This window comes from Lycorma delicatula, chromosome 9 (assembly GCF_047948215.1).
Source record: "Lycorma delicatula isolate Av1 chromosome 9, ASM4794821v1, whole genome shotgun sequence".
Taxonomy (NCBI): domain Eukaryota; kingdom Metazoa; phylum Arthropoda; class Insecta; order Hemiptera; family Fulgoridae; genus Lycorma; species Lycorma delicatula.
The window spans coordinates 108387392-108413127 of record NC_134463.1 but is presented as its reverse complement, the minus strand read 5'-3'; the positions used below and the strand labels follow the sequence as shown (position 1 = coordinate 108413127).

The 25736-nt window shown below is 31.3% G+C and overlaps 1 protein-coding gene across 5 annotated transcripts in view; it reads right to left on the bottom strand.

Annotated features, from left to right (window-relative positions):
• jus (EB domain-containing julius seizure protein) overlaps window positions 1-25736 on the bottom strand; it is a 746258-nt gene that overhangs the window by 111145 nt on the left and 609377 nt on the right. For all 5 annotated transcript variants that reach the window (XM_075376039.1, XM_075376040.1, XM_075376041.1 and 2 more), the window contains one exon: window positions 10558-10695. In XM_075376039.1, the coding sequence (XP_075232154.1) occupies window positions 10558-10695 (138 nt within the window). The remainder of the gene's footprint in view (window positions 1-10557; window positions 10696-25736) is intronic.

Below are 25736 nucleotides of genomic sequence, written 5' to 3'. Positions count from 1 at the left end.
AAATCCAGTATTAGAAATTGATTCCCATTCTCGTTTAACAGTGAAGTTTCATAATTATTGATAAAGTAAGTTGCTCAACTATCTAATTACTGTTTTTAACCCATCTTTTTTTTAAATGTGTTTTTTATTAAGTCATTGTAACCAATTTCAGATGAATATTGAACTACAGCCGATTTCTTCGAGTTTTTATGCTTTATAACACGTGCACGGATTTGAATACTAGATCGTGGATAGCGGTGTTCTTTGGTGGTTGGGTTTCAATTAACCACACATCTCAGGTATGGTCGAACTGAGAATGTACAAGACTACACTTCATTCACACTCATACATATCATCCTCAGTCATCCTCTGAAGTATTATCTAAACGGTAGTTACCGGAGGCTAAATAGGAAAAAAAATTATTCTTTATTCAAGTTTTAACTTTTCTTCTAGTGTTCTCTATATATTCTAAATTGCAAGTATTGTCTTATAAATAACGGATAAATGCTTGCGATTGCGATAGGCTTAGTTTTATATTTAGCGTTTTCCGAGGACAGAAGCCAATTTTTTTAAAAGTAGATGTTCGTTTTTTAATATATTTAATACTCGGAATAACTTGTAATGGAAATTTGATATCGTCATAATCTCATATCGTACTTTATATTATAATGTTAGGAGATCCTACAATTTTGAAAAACAAATACACCTATCTAACGATAAATGAAAAAAAATATATATATAGCTAACAATTTCACTCTTCGACTTTCATTAATAAATATTTGAAGCTATGTAAACATATTTAGTTTAGCTGAAGAGTTTTATAATGATAAACGGAAAAATTTCTTCAATAAGTTCTAAAATAGTTTTGAAAACATCAACATTAATTAAAAAGTTTACGAACTGAATTAAAAATGTTACGCTTCATTAAATATTTGTACATTGTTCAATTTAAACTTCCAATTCAAACTACCCTTTACGACTTAGTGTATCACCAACTGAAACTTAGTTCTACAAGTGATATTATCATTCTGGCTACATAATGGACGTTATTAATATATGCAAATAGCAAATATGAGGCTCTTACAAGAGGCTGAGGCGTTTGTAAAGGTTCTTTACGTATTCAAGTCGTTTGGTAGAATGAGGCCGGAGAGAGTTTGTCCGATGTTTTTACTGAAGACTTATTTACTTTGACCACCTCGCAAATCGACATTTCAAAATTTTTAAAACCCTTAAAAATATATTAAAAAAAAAAAATAATAATAATACAAATAATAATAATAATAATAATTTTAAATAAAGCCTAAATATCATCGCAGAAATAGATGTTTTTAATGAATATAGGTTTTTTCCGATAAATATGTATCTTTGTAATCTCACGTTTTTTAATTTGAAAATGTGAAATTTTTGTTCTTCTAACCCTGATTTTTTTCTTCTAACTCGTTTACGAATCGCGTCGCTAGATAGCAGTACTTCATAGTTCTAGATAGCATACAAAAACTTGATAATGTATACTTGAAATAATAAAATTTAAAAGAAATTTAAAATAAAAATTTAAAAGAGATTATACTAACTCTATTTAAAAGGGAATAAATAAAACAGAAGTAAATTGGTAATATTTTTATTCTACAATTAGAACTATTTGGTGGCGCTGGGGTTGTGATATTTATGGTCCGATTTAGCTCATATTCGGAATATATATATATATATATATATATTAGTTGCGTAAACGAAATATTTTCGCAAAAATTGCAATTGCTCAAATCAATGAAAATAAAAACTCAAATACTAATAGATGACTTAGATATTGACTAGAAAAACTTACTGATATGAACCAGACCAGTATTAATTTAATTTTTACTGCAGTGAAAAAAAAAACGATTTTCATTCATGAAGATCTAATGCTTTACTTGATGAGAATTTTGAAGTTGTTTTTTCATAAAAATAAGAAGAATCTTATTATTAACAGATGGCTAGTTATTGACTATCTTCATATATCGTCCAATCAACCAATCGCATGATTTCAGATTGAGTATATTCTTGCTGTTCTACTCGAGTTGAATCTTGCTCTTTAACTTAGGTTATATTTTTTTCAGTACATTTGGTAAAATCTTTTCAATTTAACCATCAGCTACATAGTATTAGTTTCATAAGTAATTTGAATTATAATTCTGAAGCTCTCATTCTTAACAATATTTACACAAAACAACAATACTTTTTAATAATAGCTTCAGTGCAACATAACCTATCATTTAAAGATTTACTTTTGATTAAATAAGTAAATTTTAACAATGAGTAATATTTAATGTTTTTTAATTAGGTCTTTATTAGGTTGATATTGTACATAAGTATACGTCCAATTCATGTTTTTTTCAAGTAAAATTTTATTATAATTTTAAAAATCGATTTAGTGATAACGTAATTAATTATAAAATGAAATACATTCTACCAAATGAAATACATTATTATACTTAATAATAAAGTATATATACAAGTATATAAAAAAATTGTTTATCACCAATTATTTCTTGATGATTTCGTATTTGTTTTATATTACAAAAGTTTTATGATTTAGCTACAATATTAGTAGAGGAATAAAATATTTAATATTTATCAATATTTAATATTCAATATATAGGAAGAAAATATTTAACGGTGTATATTTTTGTGTTTGAGAAAATGAAGTAGGAAAAATATATAACAAATATTATCTCGCATTTTATACATATCTGCACTTTTTTAATTAGGATAATGTACTTTTGTAGAACTATAAGTAAATAAATTGATGAATTTTGATTTTCTCGATATTTGATGTTTTCAACTGACTAAAAACTCTCGCCAAAACCTTAATAATTTTATTGTTTTGAAAGTTTGGATAACTGCTTTACAAGCGCAATTATCCATAGTAATTACTAAAAAAAATTGATGGAAAACAACAAATTAATATTCATTTTTCCATATCTTGAATAATGCATTATATACCTTGTCTCGATTCAATAGCAGAGGAATCTAAAGAAGAGCAAAATATGAAGTTTCTATTTTGTTTTAGATATCTAGCAAACGTACACTATTTTTATGATTCTTGAAAGTTTAATTGATTTAAAACTATATGGGTATTAAATATACGATTAACGATCTTGTTATAATCGACAATTTTTTTTAATTTATTAATCACTTTTAATTAGTACGAGTTTTAACGTAAACATTTTTTCAATTTTTTTTGTATTCTATAGCAAAAAGGCAAAGTCCCATAGTATTAAAATAAAAACATAATTTGTCGATTTGATTAAAATTATAAAACGAGATATAAAAAATATGTAAAGAAAACGTAAGATATTGTTGGTTAAAAACTAAAATTTTTAAATTTACTATCAAACGAGTTATTAAATTTTAAATTCGTTGATTAAAGTGTAATGTGACCGGTGCATTTAAATATATTTTTTTTTATTTTGCTGTTTTTAGTTTTAAAAGATTAACATGGAAACTGATCATAAAAAAACTTATTTGAAACCAAAATTTAAAAAAAATTACCATAATAATCAGGAGTTGTATAGTTGGAAAACTTTAACGGTGATGAAGGAAATCCATTATCAAATTTGATTCATTATAGGGGATATAAATCTATGAGCTTTTTGGAATTTAAAATTTATCAAGTACTTTTATGAAAGTTTTTATTATAAAATATTACACGGTTCTTGTTTAACTCATGAACTATTTTTATAAGGGTTCAAAGTTAATGTTCTCCTTGTCTTTCTCGATATACATTTTATCTGAACAATTTATGTCCATGGAGGCCATCGCTATTATCGAGAGGGAAGTTTAAGTGGTTTTTGTTTTTAAGCTAACTTTCCACTTTTATTTAGAGGGTGGAAAACTCTATAGTTCTCAGTCAAGGGATGTTCATATTTTTATTCATAAACACAGGTAGAATATACACTTTTTTCAGCTTTTCTTAAGTATTGTTTATTAAGTAATTATTATTATTATTTTTTTTTATTCACTATCATTTACCCCGAACCCCGGAGTCGTAACAAGCATCTAAGCATAACTCAGCTTCGGATGGGTACCTTCGCCTCAAACTACCTCGGCAGAACACAAGATCCCGCCCAAGTAGCCGAGACTCGGTCTTGCAGTACATGCCACGCCTCTAATGAGAGGAATCCAAAGGAGTTCCCTCACCGGGTCTTCGGTCTCAATGCCCTGTCTCTAATGGGGACCCCCCACCGGGACTGCGGTCTTACATTCCCTCCTCCAGATGCGCTGCGAAGGAGTCCACGTCCAATCACTGATGGTGGGACGCCGGAGCCTCCCACTACTCCTTGACGGGGCTGTCCCCCACGACACCCATCAGCACTGAGCAGGCACCGCATCTTCATGTTGCAGGTGAAGCCTTGCATCACCTACCCACGGGTGTATGTTGGACACCGAACCTCTCGCCGGCAGTCCTTCCGTAGATGACCGGCCTCACCACAAGTGAAACAGTGGCCACTGCGATCTGGCCCGGTACACGTGTTGGCCTTGTGGCCTGGCTTCCAGCAGCGAAAACAGAGGTCGTAAAATGAACGTCTCATAACTCTACAAGCCACCCATCCAATACGGATACGTCCAGCAGCCAATAATCTATCGCAAGAATGAATAATTTAGCTTCAGTACCCACCTGGTTCGCACCACAGGCCAGTCGCATGGAGATAACTTCGATCAACACTGACTCTCCCGTGATTTTCCGAAACTCCGTAATGAACTTATCCTGAGGAATGAGTACACCCACATTCTTAATAAGATCTTGGACCCTCCTCACCCCTTTCTATCAGAGCCGTAGTGGTGCCCTCGTCCATCACAGAAATATCATTTCTTACCCGTTCAGCAGCACCACTATCGGCCCGAACCCGGATATGGAAGTCCTCACTCCTATTCCTTACGCGTGGAAAGGTCCCCACTTCACCTGGCGACACAGTTTCTTTCACTGAGCGGAGGAGGTTAGCGCAAGTTTTCTCCTCCGTATTAAATACCACTGTCGTCGTCGGCGGGCCTACCGGCCGTTCCCTGCCGACATCCTTCTGCATCGACACAAAGAGCTGCACAAAGTGTTTCTTCCCGACCCGTCCACTGAAATATTCAACTGTGCGGCACAAAAGTTGCCTAGATCAATTATAACATCCTCAGGCCAGCCCCGAGGGACCAGTATCCCAAGATCTTCGTCAGCAACACCATCACCAATCATTTGACGGAGCTCTGCACCTGACCAGGACGCAATCCGGTCAAGACTTGAGGTTAGAGTCTGCGAAGTCATGTCCGTGACAATGAAATACGTCTGGGTGGCCTCTTCCACCGTACCCGGCCGAGTTGATTGTCCCTCCTGAGGCTCTACCATTATTTTATCAAGAACTTCTTGTAACATCTTCATCATACGAACAAAGGCGTCCATAAATCGGAACACTTCTTGATTTGTATTTTTGTGTTAGGTATGCTGCCGCACAAGCTAGCTTAACTCCCTAACGTGTTTAAATAAAAAAAAGTCATGTTATTAATAAAACATCTCTTCCGGAGTGTAAGGCTCTTTGCCCCACCTACACTCCTCTTCCCCTCCGTCACCACCCTCCGTGCGTGAGACGTCCTGGAATGACCCACACTTTTCCAATCCAGAGGCCTCTCCTGAGAAGTACGATGAACCTCTACCCCATCAGTCTTGGATTTCTTTGTTTCTTCTGCAATCGGTGGAGAAAGGCGCAATCTCTGTTTCCCAGATTTCTTTGGAATTCCCTGTCCCACTTCCATATCATCATCATCAGACCGTACTGGAAGCGGCGGGAAGTCCTTTTCAAGGCCGCTACCACCTGCGAAACCCGCAGGGACTAAAACCGGCAAAGCGACAGTCTGTCCCCGCCGCCGAGCCGACGTGCCTTTCTTCTCGGTTTCTCTGCATCTTTCCATCAATCACTTCTCACGCTGAAATTCCGCAATATCCATTTCCGCCGCACTATCGGTCCCGCTACTGTCCGAGGAAACCTCATTCACCAAAACCCGAGAAGCACCAAAATCCCCAGATGGGGACGCGCTCCCGGACCGATCTGGCTCGGCCATAGTCCAACAAAAAAAAAAAAAAATAATTAAAGAAAAGTAATCTAAAAAAACAAAACTAACAAACAAATGTAAACAAGCTGAATAAATGTACTCATGATCTTAGCAACGGGTAAACACGCAAAATAACCCAAACGTATTATAAACGCAAACTAAACTAAATAAAACGAAACAAACATAAACGAAACTAATCACAATAACTAAAATAATAGCACTAACGAAACAAATCAAGTTAAGAAAAGCAACAAACACGGCAGTATAACTTGGGGCGAGAGAAGACACAGCTGTTAATTGTTATTATATTTAAAGAATGTTTTTAATTTTATGTTTATGTTTATATATGTCAAAGATATAACTTAACGGTTGTACACTAAATGAGATAGGAATCCTTAAAAATAACAAGCAACTCGTGCCAGGCTAAGTAGGAAAAATGAGGAACGAAGTGGTGTTTCACGTTGTCTTCCACACTGATCCAAATACACGGTTGTATTTCACATCCGAAAACAACTGTAGATAATATTCAGTACTGCAAGTGATGCATTCATTCTGTTAACTCTCAGAGAAAATAAATCTGATTAGTTTACTTTTACGTTTAAAAATTATATCTAGTTATATAATTATATCTTTTATACTTAATCATTTACTTATACGTAATTATATGTATTCTGTTATATCTACTGATTATGACGTGTTTTATAACCGAAATTCCCAAGCAGGTTTAGATATTTATTTTATTTTGTGAACGGTTTTATTCATACACATTTCAATAGCTTATTTCTATTTGTATCTAACTGTATACGTTTATTCAAAATTTTAAGAATATAAATCAATGAAACAACAATCATATCGATTAATCGATATGACATCATAAATAAAGATTAAAATTAATTAATAAAGGTAAATTAATCTAATAATAAATATGCTGATAAATTATATTCTAATTTGAGTGAACCAATTTATATAATAAATGTAGAAAATCGATCTAATTTGTATAATTAAAAATATCTAGAATAAACTGTCAGTTACCATTAAGTATTTTCTGTCTATATCTGAATTATCTCAAGAGAGATTGTTAAAAGCTTTTGATAATATAATTATTAGAAATATAATTGTAAGTTAATTGATTATAACCGATGTTACAATGTAACTATTATTAGTTACCTAACAATTATTAATAGGTAAGCACCATTCACCCCTTCTCTAGCGTAATTACATTACATTAATGTTAGAATAGGATGAGAGTACATAATAATGCTAATATTAATGAACTCTAGATACCATTGGTTAATTTGATAATGATGCAGTCAATAATATTGTGATTATAGAATATAAACTAATACATAACTAGTTTAATATTAATACAGTATTAATAGTACTACAGTAATCGATGATTAATTAACGTTAATAATAATTCATTAATTTCTAGGATTCATATTGACCATCAATAATATATACAATCAATTATTTATTACTAAATACAATCATTTTCTGACAAAAGTTACGCTACAATTATTTTATTAAAATATTAGTATTTGGAATAAATTTATAAAATATTTAACCAGTTTTATTAATTAGTAGAACGAAATATATAAACACAAAAACACACATTTTCAAAATACACCGTGTTTAGAATTGTGTTTCATAGTAACTTTCACGTCATACAATTGTAATTGTAAATATTGAGATTGTAGATAAAGACTACATTACAAAATGGTCAATCAGTAATTTTGATCTATTTTATATTTGTTTCTTTAATAAACGATGATTTTTATGAATATCATATTATTCAAGCATGTTTATATCGAGACTTTTGTGTATTATCATCCATAAGATTTTCGTATTTCAATTAATTTCTTTTTTGCGTTTAATTTACATGAGGTGATTAATAAAGGCTGGTTATATTGTTATATTACTTACACATACATGTGCCCTTCACTTCGTTGAGAATGTAGCATTTACTACAATAACTTCAGTTTAATTTGCACTACACATTTCTAGACTGTCCGGTCAAGCATGGCATTTTCACACGCTACAAAAACTGTCATTCATCTCATCCTCGGAAGTAATAGCTGACGGTGGTCCCGGAGGGTAAAAAAAAGATTGTTGTGTTTGTTATTATTCTACCTGATCTTATGTATTGTCTTTTTTGAAAAATTCAGCAGTTTTGTTTGAATATATTTTGATTTTATGTTACGTATACGCATTTTCTATTATATGTTTTTTCCTCAATATTTTATTTAACATCTATGAATGCGTATGAATAGCCATTAAATTTTGGTAGATATTTTACTGTATGTTGTTCTTTAATACGGAACATAGACGAAGATTAATGTGAATAATAATATCGAAAATAGGCAAAATATTTGAAGTAGTTACATGTTAGTACTGTGTGCAGAATAATTAGATGAATTTTCAGAAAACTGTGATCACTTTTATTGAGTTTTCTTCGTATGAAAATATATTTTCATATTTGAAAATATGAATGATATCTCTTCTGCTGACAATAAAAGAAGTTAAAAGTTTCTTTGTTCAGCTAATCTGCAGTGAAAACGGTAAATTGGAGTGAGGAAAGTATGATAATTTTTTACATGTCTTTACGATATCAACATGTAAACTTAACTCTCTTTGTATAGTAAAAGAATGTTCAAAATGTTGTAAAAATATTTCAGCCAGGTTGTAAACGAGTAAGTTATGGTAGGTCTGGTTAAGTGTTACGTTATTAGATGTTAAATTGTAGAAATCGATTTGGTTTGGCGTATGAAGATACTTGAGTACAAATGTCAAGCAAAAAACTTAGAAAATGCGTAATTAGCTCCGCTAGATGTCCTTAACTGAATGAATATTGGTCAGAAAATGTGAAGGTCATTTGCTGTACTAATTTTTTAAGTTCATTTGTTTAATACATAAACGTAATATTTTAAAAATTATTTTTGATGCCGGTCAGTAGAGTCATTTTAATAAAATTTTCTTTACACACAAAATTACTAATACTTGTTAATTTAAATTCTATTTGATATTATTAACCGAGCTAAGTGAGCGTGTCACATTTTATGACAGATTACGGACCAACACTGTAAGTGCGTCTGAAATTTTGCGTAGGCTCTTTGTTACTAATCGAATATTACAACTAGTATGATTTTACATAAAAAGTTTTTGTCTCAAAATAGCATCCAATAACTTTTTATCAAGTAAAAGGTATTTATTTAATCATAATGATCTAATCAAACGTTTTCGAAGTCCGTATTCAATATAAAAATAATTTTTTAATTATTGCTTTAACAGTAATTAAATAAGCTATTTTTTTTGGAATACTTCAGTTACCACTAAAGTTAGAAGTTCTTCGTGTGTGACACACACCCACACACACACACATATATATATATATATATATATATATATATATATATATTTTAGATTAATTCTTAAAACAAAAATTTAAATTACATTCTTAAGAATAAGAGCTTAAAAGGTTTTTCTAATCAATCGTTTAAATAATACTTTTGTAAAGATAGAGTCAAAGTTTCCGTCACTAATACATCGCTGCTGCAGACTGAACACGCAAATTACCCTCTATTTGTGACACGACCTTGATTTATGAATATCTTTCCTTAAGCAAGATGTAATGTTCAGTGTTCGCGTTCCAACTTGCTAGGTAGTATTTATACTAATAATTCAATTAGTAAAATTAATTACCAAATGTAAGAGGACGTCTAAATGTAAGTCAACGAACAACTTAAGATACTTAAAATCCGTCATTGAAAAAAGGTTACTTTTTTATTTAGTGGAAAATCAGTGGTTCTAAATTGAGATTCACATTAAGAAGCAATAGAAAACTAACATTTCAAATTCGTTTGACACAATTTACACGGTTCATTAGTCACAGGATTGTACAGTGTACATGCGTAAAAATATTTACTAATTTTTATTATTTTAAATTAGTTTTCATGGTCTACTTTATATTAATATATTCATTTTATATTTATTTGTATTTATTTTCCAACCTATCTTAAATGCTTTTAAATAATTACGATTAAATATTCGAGAACCGCAAACTTATTAGCTGGGAGAAAACTTGAAATATGGTGGAAAGCACTGATGTAAAGTATAGAAAGAAAATAAAAAGAAAGGAAATTGCTTATATCATTATAAATAATAATGCGAAATAATGATTAAAAACAAAAAAGAGAAAACCTTACAAAACTGGCTTGTTTATTTTTGTTAAACACTAATAATTTAAAATTAAAATAAACTAACGGTCGAGTTAAATAAATATGAATTTATATTCAGATTTTTAATTAAAGAAGAATCGGTAATAACATTTTTGGGTGTGGTCCTATAAAACATTTAAGAAGTGTATATAAACTATATTATCCTATCGTTATCTACTCTCTTATTAAATATTACTTAAACTTCTCTTTGATCATCAATCTATTTCTATAGTTACTGTAACACTAACATAATTTAAAAATAAGTACATGTAACATCAAATAATTAATGACTTACCGGTACACTCAAACTTATTATCTCTATAGGTGGGCGTCATCTCAAATCTGCAAGCACATCGTCCATCTTTGCACTCGGTCTGTAGTACCTTGGTCTCACATTGCTCGTTGAAAAAGCATGACCCATTGATATCAACTTCTGTAAGAAAAAAAATAATAAACACATTTATGCATAAAATTCACTCACCATTCATTAAAATAATTCATTAGTTTCACATTTCGATTATACTGAGAAATATTGCTAATAAAAAATCAGAGTGATTTTTGTTTTTTGGTCAATCTAAAGAAGAATAAGAGGGATTTGTAATTACAATTTTTTTTTCTATCCTCTTTTAACCATACCAAGTCAACCGGTAACCGCCTAAAAGATGTTGCCTCGGCTGACCTAATGTGACGCGGCGATGTCTAACCGCCAGCCGTCAGCATTGTCCACCATCGGACATTCCCACCGGAGTCCCAACTGATTCATTGAAGCAACACGACCACCGCTTCTGGTTGCCGTGAAGCCCTCCCTGGATGGCTAGTCCCCCCGTCACTACCTCTAGTTGGGGTCCGATAATGCCCTATGCATACCCCTTGTAACTACAGATTAAAATAACACCACATTACTATGAATATAAAAAAAAAAATATCTGACAACAATGTTGCTGAAATTACCTGGCATTTGTGTAATGCTTAAAATTTAACTCCTTACATAATGACAAAGTTTAGAATCATTACTACCACTATAACCAATCTATTTATTCATTTTCTAATAAAAAATAATCAATTTTAGTTGTTTTTATTATAAAATGAATAAATAAATAACAAGTAAAGTTTATAAAAAAATAAATAAAATCTAAAATGGTTCGTTAGACAAATAAAAAATGTTAAAAATGAATCATTAATTATGTTCAAATATGATCTGTAAAAATCATTTAAAACTGTATTTCTGTTAGTTTGAAATCTGTTTTCCAACATAATAATACCTTATTTAATCAAAAATTTCAAGTGGATTGATTGAAATTTAAAAAAAAAATTAAAAATTGTTGAACTCCTATTTTTATGGATGGGAGTTTTATCTTCAAACCTTTTAAAAAATGTGTATACTTTTTACATCCTGATAAGTTTTAATGAATTATAAATAGAAGAGCTAAAAATTAAATATGTACAGAATGATTCTTCAATAATATTTTAAAAATATTTTCAATGATATTGCTGATAATAGTATCATCTAAAAAACTGAAAAACGACTTCTACAAGAAAAATATTCATAGTCTAACCTATTTCTTATACCGTCCCTAAGTTTAACTTCTACCCTTTAAACCGACCGGAATCAATCTCAAAGAACAAAAGTAAAATATTAAATTCTGTAATTATTTGATTAAATAATTGTTGACCAATCTCGCTATTCGAAAAATAAGTAAACTTTGTTACGTGAATCCAAGACTTACTCCTTTACAATTCAACAGATTTGGATGATTCTTAAGCATTTTATAAAAAAATGTATTTCTGGTGGTGGTTTTTAGGATATTTGGAAAAATAATATATTTTTCCAAATATCCTAAGTTAAAGATCTTTAAAAACGTTAAATTTTAATATATACAAGGAAGATATATTTAAATATATACAAGGAACATCCTTGTCGGAGTCCGACAAGGATGTTCCCTATCTCCGTTACTTTTTAATCTTTACATGGAACTAGCAGTTAATGATGTTAAAGAACAATTTAGATTCGGAGTAACAGTACAAGGTGAAAAGATAAAGATGCTACGATTTGCTGATGATATAGTAATTTTAGCCGAGAGTAAAAAGGATTTAGAAGAAACAATGAACGGCATAGATGAAGTCCTACGCAAGAACTATCGCATGAAAATAAACAATAACAAAACAAAAGTAATGAAATGTAGTAGAAATAACAAAGATGGACCACTGAATGTGAAAATAGGAGGAGAAAAGATTATGGACGTAGAAGAATTTTGTTATTTGGGAAGTAGAATTACTAAAGATGGACGAAGCAGGAGCGATATAAAATGCCGAAATAGCACAAGCGAAACGAGCCTTCAGTAAGAAATGTAATTTGTTTACAACAAAAATTAATTTAAATGTCAGGAAAAGATTTTTGAAAGTATATGTTTGGAGTGTATATATGTATGGAAGTGAAACTTGGACAATCGGAGAGGAAAAGATTAGAAGCTTTTGAAATGTGGTGCTATAGGAGAATGTTAAAAATCAGATGGGTGGATAAAGTGACAAATGAAGAGATATTGCGGCAAATAGATGAAGAAAGAAGCATTTGGAAAAATATAGTTAAAAGAAGAGACAGACTTATAGGCCACATACTAAGGCATACTGGAATAGTCGCTTTAATATTGGAAGGACAGGTAGAAGGGAAAAATGGTGTAGGGAGGCCACGTTTGGAATATGTAAAACAAATTGTTAGGGATGTAGGATGTAGAGGGTATACTGAAATGAAACGACTAGCACTAGATAGGGAATCTTGGAGAGCTGCATCAAATCAGTCAAATGACTGAAGACAAAAAAAAAACAAGGAAGATAATCTGTTTTGCAACTAAAAACTAAAAATGTAGTATTAGATTTTTATAAAATAATTTTGTTTAGTTTGATATCATATTGAAATCATGCAGAAATTCAAGAAAATTAATTAATATTAGTTCAGTTTTTTTTTTAAGTTCTATCAGTATTTTGAATGAAATTAAAACAAAAAAATATAAACTTAGAAAAATAGAAAAAAAGATCAACTCATCTTTAAGTTTTGACTTTTAATACTTAATTTTAATACATCATAATAACCTTTAAATTAATATTATGAATTCAGTTGAAAAATATTATGAATATTATTTAAATATGAAGTCAATTAAAAAAGCGCTGTCATTCATAAGCGTCAATTTTAATCTTAGATCTCTTTTAGGGTTTACAATATAATCCTTAAATATCATCATTTTCTCAATACTAAAAAATAGCATAATTTAGACTAACATCTTAAAAAACGTACTGTAATAACAATTTATAACAATCTGACGTAGACACTACATGACTTCCTTGTACGACTATTGAATTACATATATACATTTTTTGATGCACTTCATTTAAACTTATTTCATTTGAAAGTGAGATACTATCCTCCAATTCTTTAATAAAGTGGACAGTTAAACAATTGCACCGTGGTGCACATCCCACTGCAACACATTTCTTTGGGGTGTCCGTAGTAACCGTTTTATATTAGTTTATATATTGATTTTGTCTCACGTCGCTCAAGTAGATATGTGGTGTAAGTGAGAACGTGTCGGATTGTAACCATGCACAAATCGGTTCGAATCAGACTTCATATACATATCTTCTTTTTTTTTTAAATATATTGATTTGTTAATAATTATTTACCTCTATAGTAAAAATTTTTTGAATTAAAATGAAACGTACGTAATATTTTATTTCACTAATAATGTCAGATTTTTTTTCTTCATTTTTTTTTTGTGTTGGTATTATTGAATTATGATTTATTTTTAATTTTTTTTTTAACAATCAGAGGTTAATAATTATCAGTAAATCAATATATATTTAAATTTAAAAAAATTTAAAAAAAGGAGATGAAGTCCGATTCGTACCGATGTGCCTTCCTTTTGTAAGATCCAATTATTTCAATAATTAAAAAAAAATTAATTATTTGGCTATAACTCTGGAGCTAATGAAAATAAGTACCACTTATGATATATTGTTGAAAATCTCTCGATGAGGGCTGATTACTGCAGTTAAGAAAAAGTCCAAAATCCAAATTTATTTAGAGCTCTAACTTTATACACATTTTTGGCCCAGTCGATTGCAATACAAAAGTACTAAATACCAGACCTAAAAACAAAGTTTCAAATATTCTACGGTTTATCCCGTTTTTGAATTATGCGGGATACATTCGTACACACGTCACGCCGAAACTAGTCCAAATGAATTCAGGGATGGTCAAAATGGATATTTCCATAGAAATCTGAAAACCGAAATTTTTCGCAATTATAATACTTTATTTTGTAAAAGGAAGTAAAGAAAAAGGATTTAAAAAATAATAAATAAAATATTAGGAATAATAAAGGGACAAAATAGATAATTTAAATGTTGAGAAAATTATGACTTTGAAAAGTTAAAACTTTATTTTATAATTAATATGAAAAGTTGGTAAAAGTTGAATAGTTTTGTGTAAAGTATTCCTTTGTTCTGTTCATGTTTTATATATACCTTTGATGAAGTCTAAGTTATTTATTTGATACGTTAAAGAAATAAGCTTTTTCCAACCTAATTGTTTGATAAGTTTCATACAACTTGTGACATGTAAATAAATATAAATTGTTGTTATTATTTTGATGATAGATTATAAAGTTGAATTTATAATATAATTTAATAAAATTATATTAGATTACAATAAAAATTCCGATTCTTTAATTAATATTTACAATCTGATTATATTATTATTACAATAAATTTATTTTTTTTCATTCCTTATTATACAATAACTGATTTTTACCAAACCTCGTTATCAATAGGTATCAAAATTCAAGCTGATTTTTCATTAACCAAAACAAGCTATTATGTTTGCTTATGTAAAGTTTATAATAAAATAGTTACAAATTTATTTTCCATTTCAATGACATTTCAAAACAATATGAAAACGAAAAATATCAAATCTAAAGAAGATAAAATTTTTAAAATGTATCCGATTTTATTTTTAATAATTACGAGCCAAGATTTATTACATTAGATGACAATAAATGAAATTCAGGAAGAAAATTTAAATTTAAAGAAAACAAAATTGAAAAATTGTAAAATTTTTACTATTTTATTAACTCTTTTATGTAATTGAAATTTCTAAAACTCATAATGCTCGTTGTCATGGAAATATATGACAGCAGCGCCTTGTAGATTAAAATAAGAGTTAGAAATCGATAGAATAAAAATGTAACAGGATAGAATAACAAACTAAATCGTTTATAAATAATTAGTTCATAAATAGAGAAAGAATTAGGAACACCAAACCAAAAAATATTCGAAGCAGTGTACGCACTGCGACGTGAATATATAAAGCAGAATCATAAAGTTTAAAAAAATATACACAAAAGAAGGGGAAATAGAAAAAATTAAGAATTTAATCAAATGTACTGGGAAAGAATAACAAATGTAAACATTAAATAGGAAAAACTTTGGGTCAAAATTCAATGATTGAGTAGCTAACTGAAATTCAAACATTACGATGATCTGGACATTTGGGAAAGAAGGAAATTGAAAACAGGTAGAAGTGTTTCTTTAAAACGGAATATGAAGGTAGACGAAAACGGGAAAGAGCTGAATATGAGGAACTTATGGACGATCATTGAAGATGAAAACGTGAAGAACTGGATACAGTAAACGGTATTAACATAACGGTATTAGAATGAATTTATCAAGTCCGATTCTGGAAATCAAAAGAATTAGTTACAAAAAAAAAAGTGTTGTTCATTCTTATGAATGTTAATTAATAAAAGACACTATCAAACTGTAGCGACTAAGGTAACTTTAATAACTGTTCACGTTATATATCCTATATATTTACATCGATAAGGATATATCCGAAATAACTTTTCCAATCGGAACGCAAAGACCGAGGTGTCTTCAAAAGTATGACCTCTTACGCGGCGATCGTTTGGGCGCATAGCTTGGAAAAAATTGAGCATTTATTCAAAATTTAACGAGTTCCCAGCGCAGAGCCTTAATTGTACGGGCTGGTGTTTTTAAAACAACCTCCTACGAGGTTACCACTGTATTGGGAAGGGCGCTCCTAATCGATTTAGTGGTGAATGTTCGGGCGGCCATGTGAAAATTACGAAGAGGCAGGGAGGCCGAGGTATTTGGGATGCGGTTTCGAGTCGGGCTTGTACCGGAGTGGAACGCTGGTCTCAATGCACCGGTTCTAAATTTCGAATAGTTGCCCATCTCCCGCCTGCAGAGAAGGCTTTACACCCTCGCGATGGAAGCATGGCAGCAAGAATGGCACGCCACGACTAAGGGAAGGTCCGTGTATAGATTTATACAGGATCTGGGGAAGATGGTATGCCTCTCCTTCGTTTTTAAGGGGAAAGGGAGCTTTAGTGTCCTCCAACCATGTTATTTGTTTAAACCAATATTAATATTTGTTTCGGTTCTGCCTGGCAGCTGATTAGCTGTGCGTCTACGGGGAGGTCCAGTCGGACGAACGCATGATGTTCGACTGCCCAGCTCTTGGGGGGCCAGAACTCAGGCCACTCTGGAACTTAGAGGTCAAGGGAAAAATTGGCCACTCACAAGCGGTGAGTCTGAGGCGAGAGCCGGACTGTCGGACCGTGTGAGAGTTCCTTGATGCGGTTGCTTTGTTCAACCGACATCAGTAGTTTACCTAAGGAAAAAGACTTCTAGCGAGGTGCTGTAGGATGTCAACCGAGAAATATGGCTGGCTACCAGCCAGATTAAGGCTCGAAGCGCTTTAATGATGGACAGGTACTAGTTGGCATTCAGCGGCCTAGGCGTGGCAGCGAATTGCTGTATTTGACGAGGTAAATTTAATTATTGATAATCATATATGTTTTAGTAGTTGTTAGGGTGCAACCCACCGGGTTGGTCTAGTGGTGAACGCGTCTTCCCAAATCACCTGATTTGGAAGTCGAGAGTTCCAGCGTTCAAGTCCTAGTAAAGTCAGTTATTTTTACACGGATTTGAATACTAGATCGTGGATACCGGTGTTCTTTGGTGGTTGGGTTTCAATTAACCACACCTCTTAGGAATGGTCGAACCGAGAATGTACAAGACTACACTTCATTTACATTCATACATATCATCCTCATTCATCCTCTGAAGAATTATCTAAACGGTAGTTACCGGAGGCTAAACAGGAAAATGAAAGAAAGGTTGTTGGGGTGCGCCTATCCATTTTAGTGATATATGACAAGTGGGCGGTGGAATACGCAAGCGAGTGGTGTATGGTACCACACTTATTTCGCTCACGCTCTTAGGTTAGCTCTAAGAGCTAGTTAGGACATTGATCGCTAAACTCTTTCGAGGCTCAGTAGCCGTTTGTGGCACAGATATTCGGACTTATGCTTTAGGGCGACCGAATGGGGTGGTGACGGGAGAAATGCCAAGAAAACCAATTCAGCACGCAAACGTTTGGGATCGGAACATAATAAATATTATAAAATTTCATAGAGAATTCCAAATCATGTAGAAATTTTATGAATTGTACGATAAGTGAATCTGGAAAATATGGGTTATCTTGGAGAAATACTTGAGAAAATCCTCATACTACACAACATTCAGATCGGCAGATACAGCTTACGATTCAAAATTTCCAATACCAATATTCCACAATAGCTTTTACGTTGTATTAACTTGTAACATAGTACTATATGGTAAGGAAAAAAATCTCTTTTGATAAATTTATTTTTTTCATACGTAATATTATTCTTATCACTATTTTAAAAAAAAATTAATTTATTAGGGTCTGCATGATAAAAAAGCATATAATGCCACAGATCTGGTAATTTTTGGTAGGTTATTTTAAACCTTTTATTTTTTAAATTAAAGTAGTAAAATTTTTTAAAATGGTTTAAGAGATTATTTATTTACCTTTAATTTTATCTATGACACATAAATATTAAATATTTAAATAAATATTAATTAAATATTTATATAGAATCTTTATAAATAAGTTAAAAATTTTCACAGTAGGTGTTTTACTAAAGAAAAACATTTCGTCATTTTTTTTTTACCAATAAAAAAAAACACGTACAAAATCATTTAATAAACTATTTTACTCTATGAATAAAGTCTTACGAGATCTATGATGAATATAATTCCTTACTTCTTCAAAAATTGTAACTAAAATTAAATCTTATCAGTGACCCATATTAGGAAGTTATCGTATAAAATCTAATCAAAATCGGTCAGTTTATTCTGAAGATATCAAGCCAGACGATAACTGCGAAAAAACAAAACCCATTATTATCTCCCATCCCTCAATGAAATTGTTCAAATATATAACGGAAGTGATTATACTAATGTAATAATCTTAATGTTTTTTTCAATATTCTATTTTAAAGGAGCATTAACTTATGAAAAAATCTTTTGAATAAAATTTTCAGATACAAGATCCAAAAAGTTCGTATCTCTTGACCGATTGTGACCAAACTTAAATAGTATACAGAGATTATTGTAACAAATTTCATCAAAATCAGTGTAACGAGGCTGGAGATATGGAAAAAAATACATGCCAAATAAGCAATTAATTTTCTTAATAGAAAAAAATACTTGTATTTTATCGATTTTGCTCATACACTCATACATGAATAGATGGTGTAATTTTATTAATAATATAAAAAAAAACATTTAAACTAAAATTAAAGCAATTAGCGCCTAAAATAATCTATTTTAATTTTGTAAACCGTTATAAAGCAATACGAGTATATTTCAATCAATATGAGGTGGTTTTAAATAACAAGCTGAGATGGTATTAAAAATTTAACTGTTAAGTAACTTTGAGTTGAAAAGCAAACAATATTAAAGAGCAATCTTAAGAAATAATTAACAGAACATATTCAAATGATTTTTCTCATTTTTAATTCTTTTAATATTCATACAGTTGGACGTTTAATGATAGAATGAAACTGAAAGAAAGAAAAGGGTGAAGAAAATAAAATGGAATGAAGAAAGCATAATAAGAAAATGATAGATGATTAGTTGTAGTAGATGGAGGAGTGGTTGAAAGTTAAAAACTGATAAGAGAATAATAACGCGTCCTGATATTATATATATATATACACTTCTATATACAATAACAGCACTTTATCTGGTTTCCGTTTTGAAAATACACGCGAGAAAATACAAAATAGAAACTAACATTGCATTCTCTTGTAAGACTTAAAAAACACACTCCCGTTAAAATAAGACTTTTAACGACTCATTTTCATCCAAATAACAACGGTGAAATAAAAACTTATATCAATCATGTATTCATGAATGCAATATACTATAATACATTTACTACATTCTTATTATTCAACTTTCTTTAAATTTATTCCTTATTTATTAATAAAAATGATATTAAAGTTCGTTTTACGAAAAAAACTTTTAAAAAGTAATAAAATAAATAGCTCTTAAAAGACCTAAAAAGAAACTTTTTGTATGTAAGGTAATTCTTAACAAACATTTATTTTGCATAAAAATGAACTAAAACTAACTACAGCTACGAAGTTGCTAAGTTGTCTAATAATATTAATTATTTAAAAAATTATTATTATTATTATTATTATTATAAATTAATCCATTAATATGTTGAGTTCAATATTCTCGTGACTTGCTGTTTGGGGTTGTAATGTATTTTTTTTATTAATAATTCCTAATAATAATTTATTTATATTTAATTCATCAAAATATCAGAAGCCAACATGTGCTGGGTTAATAACTTATAAAACACTGTCAAAAAATGTTTTTTTTATATTATAAAAAAAAAAAATTCGTTTTAACAGTGTTTACAACTGATCCCTCTCTCTGTGAATCATGAGACCTTGTCGATCGTGAGGGAGCTTGAGTGTTCAGTGATACAGAATAGCTAGACCGAAGGTGCAGCCATATCGGAGAGGTATTTGTTGAGAGCCAAACTAAGGATTGATTCCTGAAAGAGAGCTTCAGCTCCTTCAGTAGTTGTTAAGGGCGTAGGTCAGGAGGACTTAAACGGCCGTATCAGCATGGCTCAATCTTCTGAGTACTGCGCAGAAAAAATGTAACTCTCTGCATTTTCATGAAACAAAGATGGAGGCGATTTCCTTGGTAAAATATTCCGAAGGTAAACTAGTCCCCGTTAGGATCTCCGAGTGGGGACTACTAAGGAAGGGCTCACCAGAAAATAAAAAAATAACTTTCTACGAGTCGGAGCGTGGAATGTTATAAGTATAAAAATGGTTGGTAGGTTAGAAAATTTAAAGAGGGAAATCGCTAGATTAAATATAGAGTAGTAGGCATTAGCGAGTTTCGGTTGGAAGAGGAAAACGACCAAAGGTCGACCCATGTCTTCTTGAGTATTGTGGGCTTACCTTGTGTTGGCTTGATTGTATGAATGTATAAACGTGTGTGGTATGTCGTAGTACCTGGTAGGTGTTCTATTTTTTCTGGATGTTTCCTCCTTTAGGTATTTGTGGTGTGTAGTGGTCTGGTACGGGCTTACCCTGGAGCCAACATAGCAATTGCTTGTGGAGACCGAATGTGTGTGTGGGCGCTTACCCCCCTCCTGAAATAATGCTTTATTAGCGGTTTCCCAGAAGGTGGGGTCGCCAGGGGTGAAGGTTTAGTCGGTAGTGCGCAAGAATATATACGCATTTTCTGTAACAGCTTGCAGAACCTGTTAGCGAGTCCGGCATTGCTTCGGCGACCGTAAATGGGGTTCCTCCACCTCATTACAAAACCTACTCCAAGGAGTAGGTTTCATAATGAACAAGAAGACAAGGAAGAGAGTAGAGTATTTCAAAATGCATAGCGATAGAATCATTGTAATAAGGATAAAATCAAAATCTAAGCCGACAACGATTGTTAACGTCTATATGCCTGCAAGTGTCCATGATGATGATCAGGTAGAGTGTATATACGAAGAAATTGTTTCGTCAATTTATTCGTATAAACACATAAAAGGAGATGAAAATTTAATTATAGTTGGAGATTGGAATGCAAGCATTGGAAAAGGCAAGGAAGGAAATACTGAGTGTGAACATGGGCTGAACAAAAGAAATGAAAGAAGGAACTGACTTATAGAGTTTTACACGAAGTATAATTTAATAATTGCCAACACCCAGTTTAAAAATCATAATAGCAGAATATGCACACGGAATATGGCAGGTGATACTGCAAGGTATCAGATAGATTATATCATGGTTTAGCAAAGATTTAGAAATCAACTCGTCGGCTGCAAAGCTTACCTTGGAGCCAACATAGCAACCATAATTTAGTGATAATGAAATGTATATTGGAGTTTAAAAACCTGAAAAAAAGGTTGAATCGGTGGAATTTAGAGAAGCCTGAGGAAGAGGAAGTAAAGAAGATTTATGAGAACGTCGCAAGAGACCTGAGTAAAAAAGATAAGGTAGAAAATGTACAAGAAGAATGGGAGAATGCTACAAGGAAATTCTTAAAACAGCAGAAGCGAACTTAGGCGGAACAAAGAGAACTGGTAGAAAACCTTGGATATCAAAGGATACATTGCAGCTGATGGATAAATGTAAAAAAATATAAGAATGTTAGTGATGAAGAAAGTAAAAGGAACTAACGACAATTAAGAAATACTGTAAACAGGAAGTGAAAACTAGCGAAAAAAGAGTGGATTAAAGAAGAGTGCTCAGAAGTGGAAAGATAAATTATCATTGGTAAAACAGACTGAGCATACAAGAAAGTTTAAGAAAACTTTTTGATACACAAATTAAAATCTAATAATGTGTTAAACAAAGATGGTAGGTACACCGATATATAATACGAAAGGTAAAGTCGATAGGTGGGTGGAATATATTGAAGTTATACGGAGGAAATGAATTAGAAAATGGTGTTATAGAAGAAGAAGAGGAAGTCGAAGAGGATGAATGGGGAGAAACAATACTGAGATCTGAATTTAAGAGAGCGTTAAAGGATTTGAATATAGAAAGGCCCCTGGAGTAGACAGAATACCTACAGAATTACTGCGCAGTACCGGTGCGGAAGCGATTGATAGTTTATACAAACTGGTATGTAATGTTTACGAAAACGGTCAGACTTCAAAAAATGGTGTTATAGTCATGATATCAAAGAAAGCAGGAGCAGATCAATGTGAAGAATACAGAACAAATAGCTTAACTAGTCATGCATAAAAAGTCTTAACTAGAATTCTGTACAGAAGAATTGAGAGGAGAGTGGAAGAAGTGTTGGGAAGCAATTTTAGTGCTCAGATTAATAGTAGAAGGAAGATTAAAGGAAAAAAAAAACAACATACTTGGCCTTTATAGATCTAGATAAGGCGTTCGATAACGTAGACTGAAATAAAATGTTCAGCATTTAAAAAAAATTAAATTTCAAACACAGAGACAGAAGAACGATTACTAACATTTATAGGAACTAAACAGCAACACAGTAATATTTGAAGAATGTAAGAAAGAAGCCGTAATAAGAAAGGGAGTCCGACAAGGATGTTTCCTATCCCCGTTACTTTTTAATCTTTACATAGAATTAGCAGTTAATGATGGTAAAGAACAATTTAGATCCGGAGTAACAGTACAAGGTGAAAAGATAAAGATGTTACGATTTGCTGATGATATAGTAATTCTGGCTGAGAGTAAAAAAAGATTTAGAAGGAACAATGAATGGCATGGATGAAGTCCTACGCAAAAACTACCGCATGAAAATAAACAAGAACAAAACAAAAGTAATGAAATGTATTAAAAATGACGAAGATGAACCAAAAGTAGAATGAATGTAAAAATAGGAAGAGAAAAGATAACCGAGGTAGAAGAATTTTGTTATTCGGAAAGTAGAACTACGAAAGATGGACGAAGCAGGAGCGATAATATAAAATGCCGAATAGCACAGGCGAAACGAACCTTCAGTCAGAAATATAATTGTTTTACATCAAAAATTAATTTAATCGTCAGGAAAACATTATTGTAAATATATGTTTTGAGCGTAGCTTTATATGGAAGTAAAACTTGGACGATCGGAGTACCTGAGAAGAAAAGTTTAAAAGCTTTTGAAATGCGGTGCTATAGGAAAATATTAAAAATCAGATGGGTGGATAAAGTGACAAATGAAGAGCTGTTGCGGCAAATCTATGAAGAAAGAAGCATTTGGAAAAATATAATTAAAAGTAGAGACAGACTTATAGGCCGGCATATTAAGGCATCCTGGAATTGTTGCTTTAATATTGGAGGGTCAGTTAGAAGTGAAAAATTGTACGTGCAGGCAACGTTTGGAATTTGTAAAACAAATTGTTAGGGATGTAGGATGTAGGGGGTATACCAAAATGAAACAACCAGCACTAGATAGGGAATCTTGGAGAACTGCATCAAACCAGTCAAATGACTGAAGATAAAAAAGATTAAAAAAAAAAAAAATACAATTGATCCCAACCATCGGAAAGTGAGGAATGTTTCTTCCAAATGAATATTCCTTATTAACTTTCTTTAAACAAAATAAACAAATAAAACATAAAAAAATGAAGTCTACTTACAACAAGACTTAGAATTAAAAGGTTATAAAATTGTTTCCTACGTATTATCACGGTACCAAGTGACCCAAAAACAATTATGATTTTATATCATGAAAAATTAATAACACCAATTTAACACTGTAACATGAGTCACGTAACTTACAAAACAGAATGGAAATTCAATACAGAGTGAATATACACACGTACACAGTTGGTTTTTTCTTTTCATAACCAGTACGAATTTTTCAGTGCCGCACGTTTGCAATTTCTTATCTGTTTTAAGATTTCCACAGTTAATTTATCCTGTAATGGTATTATTAAATTCGAAGCATATTTATAGAATGAGCATATTTTTTTCATACACTTTATTCATACATTTACTCAATACATTTTTCTATATCCGTACACGAAAAAATCAAAATGCCATAAATAATTGGTTTTGTTACTTAATCGCATGAACAAAAATACTAATATTTTATTCTAAGGTAAATTAATAGAAAATTTTATTGCTTCCCAATGTTTTTGTTCCTTTTACAGAACAAAATCAAATTTTTTTAAATTTCAATCATTCAATCGCAAAAAAATAAGTCATTATATTCCTTTTTGATGTAAAACTAAAGCACCGTATATACGAGGATATATATATATAAGTATATGAGTATAAGTATAAATATATACTGAGTATACTGTGAGTATAAGTGTGTATATATATATATATATATATATACTTATACTCACATTGCCTCCATGATCAAGGTGATTTGAATTATACTGAAATAAATCTATCATAATTATTCGAGAAATACTTTAATTAAATGTATTTCCATTAAGTACTTCCACGTATATCTTATTCAAGGTAATGTTACTTATTTATTTATATTTTTTTTATGTTTGTTGAAAAATTTGTGGAACGTGCAAACACTATATTTTTATTGTGTATACACCTCTCTTTTATTCAGTTTGATGCATTCAAGTAGTTTGTGTATAGAAAAAGAGAAAAATACTGGTTGTGCTTCTTCAGATCCACTTTACAGTGGCTTTTGTGTGTATATACGTATGTTATACGAATTTCTTTCTCAGTTTACAAATCTGTAATATTACTGAACACCTGCTCTCTTTGCTTATTCAATGAATTTTTTACATTTTTTCCACAATCCTCAATTTTATATATATTGTGTGATATGTTTAACCGTTGTAGAAAAAGTTTTTTTAAACTTATATTTTCCTTAAAACGGTACAATATTTATTATAATTTACCATCATTACGCAAAAAAATAGTTATGATAATTAAAGTAAACTTCAAGAAAGACTCATATTTTTTTTTATCTTCAGTCATTTGACTGGTTTGATGCAGCTCTCCAAGATTAATTTCGGTATACCCCCTACATCCTATATCCCTAACAATTTTTTTACATATTTCAAACATTGCCTGCCTGCACAATTTTTTCCTTCTACCTGTTCCTCCAATATTAAAACGACTATTCCAGGATGCCTTAATATGTGACCTATAAGTCTGTCTCTTCTTTTAACTATATTTTTCCAAATGTTTCTTTCTTCATCGATTTGCCGCTACACCTCTTCATTTGTGACTTTGTCCACCCATCTGATTTTTAACATTCTCCTATAGCACCGCATTTCAAAAGCTTCTAATATTTTCTTCTCAGGGACTACGATCGTCCACGTTTCACTTCCATAAAGCGACGCTCCAAACATATACTTTCAAAAATCTTTTTCTGACATTTAAATTAATTTTTGATGTAAAAAAATTATATTCCTGACTGAAAGCTCGATTCGCTCGACTCGGCTCAGGCGGAACGGGACAATTTTTAGTGCGTGCTGCCGGCGTTCATCGATTTATAAGACGTTGTCACGTCAAAAAAAAACAAAAAAAAACTTTCTATGGTATTTTAGAATAAAATCTCAATGAATTTAACTAACTCCAAGAAAACACAATTCCTCAGTAACACTTCCAACTC